The sequence below is a fragment of the Mastigoproctus giganteus genome, chromosome 10, assembly GCF_048544385.1.
Source record: "Mastigoproctus giganteus isolate SK-2022 chromosome 10, ASM4854438v1, whole genome shotgun sequence".
Taxonomy (NCBI): domain Eukaryota; kingdom Metazoa; phylum Arthropoda; class Arachnida; order Uropygi; family Thelyphonidae; genus Mastigoproctus; species Mastigoproctus giganteus.
Window position 1 is genome coordinate 200923409 of NC_143584.1, and position 12987 is coordinate 200936395.

A 12987-nucleotide genomic window follows, 5' to 3' on the forward strand; every position below is an offset into this window, starting at 1 on the left:
CTTTTTCCCATGTGTAGTACTTTACATTTGTCAATGTTAAACTTCATTTGCCACCTCTCAGCCCATCTGCTCTACCTTTCCAGATCCTGTTGCAGCAGCATAGTGTCAGTAGTGTCCTTGACAACCCTGCCAACCTTTGTATCATCTGCAAACTTGGACATTAAGCTTGATATACCATCATCAATATCATTTATAAATACAGAAAACAATAATGGACCCAACACTGAGCCCTGAGGGACTCCACTAATAACATTAGTCCACGATGAGAAGTGTCCATTGATTACCACTCTCTGTCTTCTCCCCCTCATCCACCCCTTTATCCATAGCAGCAATTTGCCTCCAATGTCACACTGCTCCAATTTGTTCAGCAGTCTTCCATGTGCAACAGTATCAAAAGCCTTTCTAAGATCCAAGTATATAATATCAAAGTTATTCCCTGCATCCCGTTCCTTTGTGACTACATCATAGTATCCAATAAAATTAGTTAGACAAGACTTCCCCTTAACAAACCCATGCTGTGTCCGAGCTATAACTGAAGTCTTGTCTAGATGATCCTGCAATGCTTCTTTAACCAGTGCCTCCATTAATTTTCCTGGAACAGAAGTTAAGCTCACAGGTCTATAATTACTTGTGTCAGCCTTTGATCCTCCTTTGTGAATTGGGGTCACATTTGCACATTTCCAGTCTATGGGTACCTCCCCTGAGTCCAAGGAAGCTCTCATAATTATGGCTAAGGGTTTGCTTACTTCCTTTGCTGCCTCCTTTAATATAACTGGATAGATCCCATCCACCCCGGGTGCCTTTCTTGTGTTTATCTTCAACAGTTTCTCCTCCACTTTACTCCCAGTTATTTCAAGATTCTGTAGCTTACTGCTAGAGTTGAATACACCTCTGGCATTCCCCTTGCTGAATAACTCCTCATGTGTGAATGTCGATGCAAAATATTCATTTAGTTTGTTAGCTACCTGAGCAGGATCATCAACACTTGACCCATCAATATCAAGTGGACCAATCTGATTCATCCCCTTCCTTCTAGAGTTTACATAAGTAAAGAACTCTTTGCTGTTTTTCTTTGCATCCCTTGCCAAGGATTTCTCGTAATCTGCCTTCGCCTGCCTAACCTCCTTTGTAACTTGGTTGCATATCAACTTGTATCTATCATAGGCTTCTGTGTCATGTGTTAATTTGTAAGTATCCCATGCATTTTTCTTCTCTGCCATATGCCTCATTAGTTCATCTGACATCCATTTTGGCCTAAACCTTGAACAATATTTCTTAGTTGGTATGTAAAGCCTAGTAGCTTCCAAGATAAGTTCTTTGAATGCTTCCCATTTTGAATTTGCTGTTGGTAACATCATCAGTTGGTCCCACTCTATAGAATTTAAATACTGTCTCAGTCCATCGTAGTCGCCTTTACGGAAGCAATAACCCTTCCCTTTACCCCTAATGGTAGTTACCTCTTTCAGTAAATCCCACTTCAGCACACTGTGATCACTGCCACCTAGTGGTTCATTTATCTGCAGATTCTTAATGCATGAAGAATCACTGCTGATAATCAAATCAAGAGTATTACTCCCTCTAGTTGCCTCCCGAACATGCTGATGTAGAAAACAATCATCCAATAAATCCACAAAAGCCCTGCTAGTGTGTGAGTAACCAGCCCCCAAATTCCAGTCAATATCTGGGAAATTAAAATCTCCCATTATAAGACTCTCTGATTTACTGGCCCACTCTATTTCCCTGTACAGTTCCTTATTATACTCATCAGAGTCATTAGGCCTATAGCACACTCCTACTGTCAATTTTGATCTCCCAATGCTTATGTCACACCAAACTGACTCAACACTGCACTGTCCAGCGATGTCGACTGGCTTCACTTCCTTGGTTTTTATGTGTTTCTTAACTAATAGCATAACCCCTCCCCCCTTCCTATCCTGTCTATCCTTTCTGTAGACGTTGTACTCCCCAAATTGCAGTTCTGCATCCCTTATATCTGTGTGACACCACGTCTCTGATATCCCAACAATATCTGCCTTTGATGTTTTGAGCAATACCTCAAATTCATCAAATTTATTTACTAAACTCCTAGCATTGGTGTACACGCAAGTATACCTGCACCTGTTTCTATTCTGAGCTACCCTAACACAACCCATGTGTTTACTTGTACCGCAATGGCTCCCAGCAGTCACCTAACACTGCCTCGATAGCATCAGCAAATATTCTTGCACCCTTTCTATTTAAGTGTATTCCATCCCTGTAGAAGCAATCTCTCCTGTTAACAAGTACAGTCCAGGCTGAAAAAAATTCTACCCCTTGAGCCTTGCACAATCTTTCCAGGGCCGAATTGATCGACAAGGCTCTCATCATATACATCTGTACCTGTGCAACAAAACATCGTGTATGCCAGAAACCTTTTGAATAGTGACACCAGCTTACCAAATAGAACCTCACTATCCAATGAGGACATTTGTACTGCCCTTAACTTGTGCTTTTCCAGCAGCATGGTCACGTTTGGTGACTCCCTCTTCAAGAAAATCCACAGCACAGCTGTGGGTACCCTAGTCAGTTCCGTCATTATGAACATTGCAATGGAGGAGTTAGAGCAGCACATATTCCTGAACCTGCCGGTCCGCGTCACCCTCCAGTGTCGTTAGGTCAATGATGTCTTCACCATTATCTCCAGAGGTTCAGAGACACAGCTATTGCAACATCTCATCTCCCTATCTGCTTTCATCCAGTTCACAATAGAATTAGACATCACTCTCTTCTTCCTGGATATTCTGGTGCAGCGCATAGGCTCACACCTGAAAACTTTGGTTTACCCAAAGCCCATGTGCACTGGCCAATTTACCAACTACAGATCAGCACATGCCCTCTTCCACCTATTCAGTACCGTGAGCGCACTACTCTCTCGGGCCTGGACTCATTCTAGCTCCATGGAGGTCAGGCATAACGAAGTTTCTAAAATAAAAGCCGACCTCACCAACTGTGACTATCCTGCCTATGTCCTAGACAAGTGTGATTTACAATCCCGAGAGCCTGCTGCAGGTCCGAGGTTCCCCCCCCCCCCAAAATTGAGGAGACAATTTCTACTTCCAACATCCCATATTACCCAGGCACTTCAAATAGCATTTCTAAGATCCTATGTGGGTACCAGATAAAGTGCCCACAACTTCCCAGTAGAGGAATGCAATCTCTTGTCTCAAGGGTGAAGACACCTGTTGTGGCATCACCTGCCACGATTGTGGTTGCTGCTATGTGGGGGAATCTGCCAGAAGGCTCCAGGACCGCATCTTATAACATGAAACGGCCATTCGATCAGCTGATTATGCACACTCTGCATTTGCAGAGCACGTTTGGTCCATGCAGCAGGACCTCAATCCCAAGGTCGTTGACCAATCGCGCCATTTCCATCAACAACTGTGGCTTGAGTCACTTCACATATCTGGTTGCCATAATTTTTTCAATTGCAATAGAGGCGTATGGCTTCACCCCATCATGGAGGCTGTAGCGTTACAATGTGAGAAACGCTGGCACTCAGCTCATGCACCCTACATTCACAGCAACAATCACCTAGCACTGCCCAGTAAATGTTTGAGCATTAAGTACGCATCTTCGTGTACGTTCTATTTTCTTGATGTGACCACACTTGGCACATTCCATTTGTAACATTTATGTTTTATGCATGTATTTTCATTGCTGATGAAGGGAAACAAAAATCTCAAAAGCTTCTATTTAATTATATTTCTCATTTATCATTCTTAGCCATTAAACTTAGTTACAGTTTATTTCTGGTGGAACCGTATTATATTATTTAACTATTGAGCCCAGAACAAGAAAAGACTTATTCAATACAATTCACATTTTGGTTCATTTAGAAAACATTACTACCAATCATAATCTTAGGTGAGTGATGTCACACAATGAACATACACTGGGGCCATATCACTAGATGGCTCAATAGTCTTTTTGATTTGTGACAGAGCTGGTTGTACTTCATAAGATATTATTATTAACAATAGTACTATTAGTATAATGCAAGGAAACAAAGGTTACAAAACTGCCAAAAAAAATTAATCCCCCTTCATTTATCTATTTCTGTCAATAATTTGCTCAAACCTTCTTTAAATTTATTCAGACAACCCAATTTCACAACATTAGATGTAATTTTATCCCAAATTTACCTTGGCTGAATGCAAATTTGTGTATGTCTATTCTGCAACCATCCTTTTCAATTTAAATGTATGTCCCTTTTATGTGTACGACTGCGAAAAAGTAAAGATGCCAAAAGAATTTAGCTTACTTAACATTTAAATCCTTATACTTCAATCGGATCACATTACAAATTATTAGCACTAGCAAGGGCACATGATGTAAGAAAGCAAGCTTATATAGCATCAGCCAAAAAAAAAAAAAAAAAAACCACTTATTTCACCCATCCCCTCGCTCCAAATGTTTGTCAAGTTCTGCTTTGAATCTATTTAAGCTATCAACTTCTACAACGACAGATGGAAGTTTGTTCCAGCAATCAACCACCCGCTGGCTAAAGGCAAACTTCTGCACATCTATCCTACAACCGTCTTTCCTCAATTTGAATTTATGCCCTCTCAGGTGATTATTCTGAGCAAGAGGAAGAATCCCATCAGCACTGAGCATGCTCAAACCATTCAAGGCTTTATACACCTCAATCAGATCACCTCGCAGGTGCCTAGTCTCCAGACACTGTAATTTGCAAAATTTAAGCCTTTCTTCATAAGAGCAGCCCTTTGTTCCATTTACTTATCTTGTTGCCCATCTCTGTACTCGTTCCAACAGCTCTACATCCTTCTTAAAATGAGGCCTCCAGACCTGTATACAGTACTCAAGGTGTAGCCTGACCATTGCCTTATACAAGGGGATAATCTAAGCCTCAGCATAAGCCTCAGGCTTCCTTGCACCTTATGGCTAATAATAATAATAATAATAATAATCACCTCCTTATCCCTGCTAGAAAAATTCCTGTATATCATTGACAAGACTCTATGAGCTACTCTTGCAGACCGTCTGCACTTCTCAGAAAACTTTATATCTGCCTGCACAATTACCCCCAGGTCCTTTTCATTCTCTACCACTGTCAGTGTGGTACCACAGAGTTGATACATTATTCTGGGATTACTGCTTCCCATATGTAGTACGTTACATTTGTCAATGTTAAACTTCATTTGCCACCTCTCAGCCCATCTGCTCAACTTTACTAGAGCCTGTTGCAGCAGTGTCACTAACAACCCTGCCAACCTTCGTATCATCTGCAAACTTGGACATTAAGCCTGATATACCATCATCACCATTTATAAATACAGAAAACAACAATGGACCCAATACTGAACCCTGAGGGACTCCACTAATAACATTAGTCCATGAAGAGCAGTGTCCATTGATTACCACTCTGTCTTCTCCCACTCAACCATCCCTTTATCCATAGCAGCAATTTGCCTCCAATGACATACTGCTCCAATTTGTTTAGCAGTCTTCCATATGCAGCAGTATCAAAGGCCTTTTTAAGATCCAAATATATGATATCAAAGTTATTCTCTGCATCCAGTTCCTTTGTGACTACATCATAGTATCCAATCAAATTAGTCAGACAAGACTTTTCCTTAACAAACCCATGCTGTGTCCGAGCTATAACTGAAGTCTTGTCTAGATGATCCTGCAATGCTTCTTTAACCAGTGATTCCATTATTTCTCCCGGAACACAAGTTAAACTAACAGGTCTGTAATTACATGTGTCACCTTTTGAACCCCCTTTGTGAATTGGTGATACATTTGCACACCTTCAGTCCATGGGGACCTCCCCTGAGTTCAGGGAAGCTCTCATAATTATGGCTAAGGGTTTGCTTACTTTCTTTGCTGCCTCCTTTAATATAACTGGATAGATTCCATCCACCCCAGGTGCCTTTCTTATGTTTATCTTCAACAATTTCTCCTTCACTTTACTCTCAGTTATTACAAGATTATCTAACTTACTGCCAGAGTTGAATACACCTCTGGCATTCCCCTCCCTGAATAACTCCTCATGTGTGAATGTAGATGCAAAATATTGATTTAGTTTGTTAGCTACCTAAGCAGGATCATCAACAGTTGACCCATCGATATCAAGTGGACCAATCTGATTCATCCCCATCCTTCTAGAGTTTACATAAGTAAAGAACTCTTTGATGTTTTGCTTTGCATCCTTTGCCAAAGATTTCTCATAATCTGCCTTCGCCTGCCTAACCTCCTTTGTAATTTGGTTATAGACCAGATTATATCTGTAATATAAGCTCATCAGACCAGCTTATTTTGCAGCTTATATTACAGCTTGTCTGTAATGGTCTGACCATTACAGACCAGCTTATATCTTGGTTACAGACCAGCTTATATCTGTAAAACTCTGGAAAATAGGCACCTTACAGATGCCTATTTTCCAGAGATTTACAGAAATCAAGTCTTATAATCCAAGCAGCTTGTACTGTTATCATAGAAAGAATATCCTTTTGGGTCCAACTAACTTCATTACTCTTCTACCGCATGGGCTTTCAAATGTCAATTTATGCATTTCTTACAATCTGATGCCAAGCTTCTCATTTAAGACAAAAACTGATAAATTGCATCTTATTCTATGCAAAGACAGTGAAAGCGATAATTTTGCAAACTTTATGACTATGCCACTTTTTTTTTTTCTTTTCTTATTTAACTGTGTAATTAAACTAATTTTAAACTAATAATGACCAAAGATAAAATATTTAGATGAATCAGCAGACGATGTTATGAAACACAGAAATTATACATGCATATAATCCAAACAGGTTGCACTGTTATCATGGAAACAAGGGAAAAATAAAGACTAATAGTATATAAATATTACTATTTAAATTATTAAATATACAATAACTGAAGAAAAATATTTAAATGATACTTTGTGCAAGTTAATCAGCAGTTAAAAAAAAAAAAGATAAACCCTCAAAAAAAGATATACTTATAATTTCTGTTGTAATAATTTCCCTATAATAGGGAATAATGCATGAAGAACAAAAATTATGAAAGGGTAAAAAAGTTATTACTTTATACACTGTGAGAAAAGAATGTGGTCAAGCAGACTTCACTAAAATTAAATTAAAGGAGGTACTTGATTATTTAATGATTAAAGTTAAGTTTCTTTGTTATATTCCGAAATCACAAAACTCTCAGATCTAATACACTAACTCTGATGTAAGGGGCTTTGTAACCTCACAGTGTATAGGAAATGAATTAATTTTCATCTTTAAAATATGGTATCAAGTGGTATCAACTGCAGCTTTAATTTAATTTCATTTTAGCGATATTATTGCTTTAATTATGAGTACAATAGAAATATATATGTTATACTTCGATTTTAATTTCTAACTTCTCCCATAACAGAAATTTGACCATCAAGTGAGCATGCAAAAAACTATAACAACAGCAGGCATGTGGTGCCTTGACTTCACTAATTTTGAGATAAAAAAAACAAAAATAAAAAAAAAGCAAAAAATAAATAAATTGGAAACTTCAAAAATTAATTCTTAATACTGAATATCATCAGAAACAGTGTTGTTATCCCCCCTCAAAAAAAATCCTGAGCAGCTCTATAACCATTAGCAGGATAGCTAGCAGGAGAGAAAAACAGAACAAAAAAAAGTTACCATATCAATGGGTGTTTGACATACATAGTGCCATAGAGTTTTTGTTAAATTTTGTGGTATTATGTACAAAAAAACTAAATAGCTAAACCTTTCCAATTAAAAAATAATCAATGATGTAGATTGAAAGCAAATATCATACTGGAGGATTACTGAAATTTGCACATGTATCACACATAATAACAGATATTTAAATTCATAAGTTTTACTGTTTTTGGTGTATAAAACACACCAAGAATGCCAGTTAGAATGTTAAGGTTAGATAGAATAATTTATTAATAATAATAGGATATACCTTGCATAGCCAGAGGTAATAGATTTCAAGTCATCAAAAAAATTTACAATGGTCTCACTCAAAGGAAACCTAAACTGCAACATAATATTTCTATCATCAATATTTTCAGAATGCTGTTGAACTCCTCTTCTGTCCTGAAAGCAATGTCAGATGGTCAAAATTAAGAAAGTCGAATTAACATAAAATCACTATGTCATCCTATTTCAAGATTTAGTTAATAACTTTATTTTTTTTTAACAGTCCAATAAAGAAAAAAAGTTAAACACTAAAATTAAATATAATAATTAATAGTTAAGATATTAATAGGATTTAAAGACATCCATCCATCTTTACAATTATAATACTGGCAAATATAGAAGTATAAAATGTCATTTGCATAAAAGTAATAATAATCCTTGGCATGGATATGGTAATTTAAACTAAATACCATATGGTCAAGTTGTACTAGAATGTACTTAAGGTGGTCTCATATTTAAAGTACAATATTAAACTGAGTACTATAATTGATTTTACGATTCAAAACTCTGTGAGAAGAATTATAGGTTATAAAGTTTCTCGATATGCTGTTGTTACAAAACCATTGGATTATGCACCTATGAAAATATACACGTTTATTTTCATTAAACAATTTTATATTTGTTTCACCATGTTTTAAAGTGCATAGTCTATTTAATTTAATATACTTTTATTTTTTTTTTTATGAAAACCCCATGCAAAGCATGAGCAGTATTAGAACCTATAGTACTTAGTACTGTGCATGGGCTGAAGGTTGAGAAGAAGAAGAAGAAGAAGAAGGTTGTTGACGTTAGCCTTGAATTTCTGTAGATTAGATCGCATGTATAGCTTAGCTTAATTTTCAGCACTTACCTCATAGTAATCCGCTTAGCTTAGCTTTTCTGGAGATTGTAATTTTGAGGAAATATGAATGAAGGGAGGTTTGTTCCAAAAAATGGAAGTCGAAGAAATAAATGAGGAAGAAGAAAAGTTGGTTCTGTGAGTTTGAAAGTTGAGAAGTAAAAGGATGCTGACTGGTTTGGAAGAGAGATAGCAGGAGTTATAGAAGCTAATTCAGAAGTACAGTGCCCATGGAAGTATCTACAGAAAAGTCATCCAGCAGAAACAATGTCTATATGACAGAGTGGAGAGCCTTTGTTAGAGACAACTCATTAATTAGCCTAACTGCCCTCTTTTGAATGAAATCTAGAAGCTTGAGGGAGGTTTTCGGGGCAGCACTACCTCAGATATGGGAACAATATTCCATGATAGGGAGGATTTGACATTTATACAGAGTAAGTACATGTTTAGAAGGAAAGTAACACCAAGAACAAAAGAGAAAATGCAGTTTTTTAGATGCATAGGAAGCAATATTAGTGATGCACTTATGCCAAGAGAAATTAGAAGTCAGAATAATCCCTAATAGGGATATGTGATCTTGTCTAGAAATCTGAGTGTCATCAAAGGTAAGCATAGGAGCAGAAGAATCCTTTTTGCTAGATATAAGACAAGACTGAGTTTTAGAAGGATTGAAATTAACTAAGTTATCTTTGTCCCACTGGAGAATTACTTGGAGATCAGCATTTAATGAATTGGTAGCGGATATTTGAGAAGTTGAAGCTGTTTGTGCGGGGCAAGGTTTCTCAAACTGAAAGGTGAAATGCAATGTGCTATCATCATGCAAAACTATGGATAGGATTTCTGGTCAATGGAAGGTCATTAATACACAAGAGGAAAGGAGTGGGAGAAAGAACTGAACCTTGAGGAATACCTGCATTAATGGAGTCATTGATCATACGGAAAATTTCTAGATAATTTAAGAGTTGACAGTTAATAGATTTCTCCATTACTTTAGAAAGTGTAAAAGTGCAATAGAACAATAACTGGATGGTAGGGATTTGTCACCCTTTTTAGGAACTTGCTGGTATGAGCAAATTTTCAAGTAGAAGGGAAAACACATGTGGAATAAGAAAGTAAAAAAAAGGAGACACAGAACGGGAGTAAATTCAGGACACAGGTTTTGATAACAAGTGGAAAAATACCATCAGGACCTGGCACTTCCTTGGTATCAAGACCGAAAACTGGAAATTAAGCTTTAATGCCAGCAAATGTAAGGTTCTGCATTTGAGTCACAGTAATTCCAAGTTAAATTATCAGGTGGGTACCATACTTAACACTGCTGAAAATGAAAAGGGACCTTGAGATTATAATACAGTCCAATATGAAGTTTTCTCAACTCTCTAGTAAGGCTGCAAAGACAGCATGCTCAGTATTGGCTGATAGAGATATTTTGCTAGTGGAAATAAGGAGGAAATAAGGAAGTGGGTACCATACTTAACACTGCTGAAAATAAAAAGGGACCTTGAGATTATAATACAGTCCAATATGAAGTTTTCTCAACTCTCTAGTAAGGCTGCAAAGACAGCATACTCAGTATTGGCTGATAGAGATATTTTGCTAGTGGAAATAAGGAGGTAATTATTCCACTCACAAATTGTCAAGAAGTATGCAAAGAAATGAAAATGGATTTAATATTATTGAGAAACAGTTAATTCCAAGTCTCCAAAAGTTGAAAGTAACAAAACAGTTTGTAATGAAAACCCCAATAAACAGTAGTTTTTCATTAGTGAACCCTGCAAAGAATTGAAAATAGCACTTTGAAATATCTATTTCTGGTAGAGTTCACATATAGGAAACAGGAATTTGCAATATTTCCAAACTAAAAATCAGTGCTAGTACAATTTCTTGAGTACTTCATAAAAATTATCCCACTCATAAATTGTCAAAGGGGCCTGTGAAGAGTTGAAATTGGATTTAATTTTACTGAGAAGAAATCAACTTACAAATATTAATTCCAAATATTTGAATACTGTACACAGGTTGGCCTCATTTCAGCAAAGATACTAACTTACTTGAAAGAGTAAAAAGAAGAGTAACATAATTGTGAATGCAAAGAAATATAGAAACACTCCAGTTCTGTAAGCTACCAAGTTTGGAAATTAAGCATCTGTGTATAAGTGGAGGAGGATTTGATTTAAAGCCATAAAAGGATTTAAAAAATATAATGGTAGATTTCTAGGATGATGCAAACAAGGATATATAAATTAAATTAAAGGAAGATAATTACAGATTGAATATAAGGAAATTTTCCCTTTGTCAAAAGTAATCAATCTGCCTTGTAGAGGCAGAGTTTAGGTAGATTTAAAGAGGATTACATAAATATTTGTGAGAAGGAAATAAAATGTAAAACTTGGTGATATTTTATCTTCCCACTACAGATATTTTATTTGTTTCATTTTATTATTATTTTTTAAAATTTTATTTACATATTTAGTTTTGAAGGCTTTGTTAAACTTTTGATAAATTTTGCATTATTCTGCCATTTTAATACTAAAACAATCAATGCTTCATGGATATTAAAGCCAGTAATAAGAACACAAAGTGCTATTACAATACAAGCACTAACAACAAAATGCAGATCTCTTTACATTAGACATAACTCTTAAGGAAAAATAAATTATCTTTAACATGCAAGCAACTTCCTGAGAAATTTAATTAAATTCTAAGAAATTTTATTCATTTTCAGGAAATTTTCAGAAAAATAGCTAATTTTTTTGCCTTTTTTTTGAGAAGCAAGAAATAATCATCTTGATCTAACAACAGTGAAAAATTAGTTTCAGAACTTTTTGATAGACATTTTATTATATATTTGTATATATATTAATCATAAACAAAAATAATCAAAATTACAAGAAACATGATCTTAGAACTTTTATACATATACTTACCATGCATAAGGTCATTACTTTACCAAAATACTGAACAGGAGTTATGACTGTACCTAATACCATGGGTTCGTAATATTCTGTTATAATATTAACATCTGGAAGCTGCATATATAAAGAAAAACAAATTTTCTGTAACTTTAAAATTCTTCATTCTTCCAGCACTAACTATATAAATTTATTGTATGCAATAACACACATAATATGCATACAAAAACTAATATAAACTTGCAAATGTTAACAAACCAATTACTGATTTATATACCATTAATTTTTAAGAGAGATAACATTTTTGGTTACATCATGAAATTCATTATGCATGATATAGAACTGTAGTAATCCATTATATTAAATATTTAATATAATGGATTATTACAATAGATTATACATTAGTATAGTAGTTTGAAGGATAAGTGATCAAAGAAGTCAAGCACTACAAAGGAATACCAAATTGAGAAAATATTATCCAATTAACAGAAAAAAAAAATTACATTCAGAAAAACTATATTTCAAATTTTGAAAAAAATGGGTTCGATATTTACTACCCAGTCTTTCTTAATCAGAAGCCTGGTGCACATTTCCTTAAACTGCATAATCAACATGGCCAAAATGTTTGAAGACCATTGCTTTAATATAACTATTTTATATGGAGTTTGCTCTTAAATGTCATATTGTAATATAGTTCACAATATAATAACACTAATAATACATTTCTTATTTTTATTTAATGAGAGAGCACCCCAACATTTAAGAACTGCCATAAAACTGATGAAATGGAATTAGTTTGACATTTTACATAACAAACAAGTTATAATTTTAATTTCCTAAGATAAACTTCAACTTCAATTAAAAAATTTCAATTCATTTTTTTTTCAGCTAAATTAATACAATTAAATTCAATTTAATTAAAAAAAAAGGACAGCAAAAACAATTACATACAGATAAATTGCAAATTTAATTTTACTGAAAAACAAATTTGTAAATAATTAATTCCAAGTCTGTAAAACACGAAAGCAACAATAAGTCACTATTAACAAAAACAGTTTCTAATGAAAAAATGAAATATGAAACTAATGAAATAACTATCACTAATGAAACAACTGCAATAAACTGCATTTTTCATTAGTGAGGCCTGCAAGGAGATGAAAACAGCACTTTGATGAAACATCTGTTTCCAGTACAGTACATAGGTAAGACAATTAACAGAGAACTGCAATATTTCAAAACTTTTCAG

The 12987-nt window shown here is 35.2% G+C and overlaps 1 protein-coding gene across 1 annotated transcript in view; it reads right to left on the bottom strand.

Annotated features, from left to right (window-relative positions):
• waw (Translation factor waclaw) overlaps window positions 1-12987 on the bottom strand; it is a 123340-nt gene that overhangs the window by 18292 nt on the left and 92061 nt on the right. Inside the window, exons 13-14 of the mRNA XM_090383233.1 lie at window positions 11757-11858; window positions 7975-8108 (exon numbers count right to left, since the gene is read on the bottom strand). Of these exons, the coding sequence (XP_090239359.1) occupies window positions 7975-8108; window positions 11757-11858 (236 nt within the window). The remainder of the gene's footprint in view (window positions 1-7974; window positions 8109-11756; window positions 11859-12987) is intronic.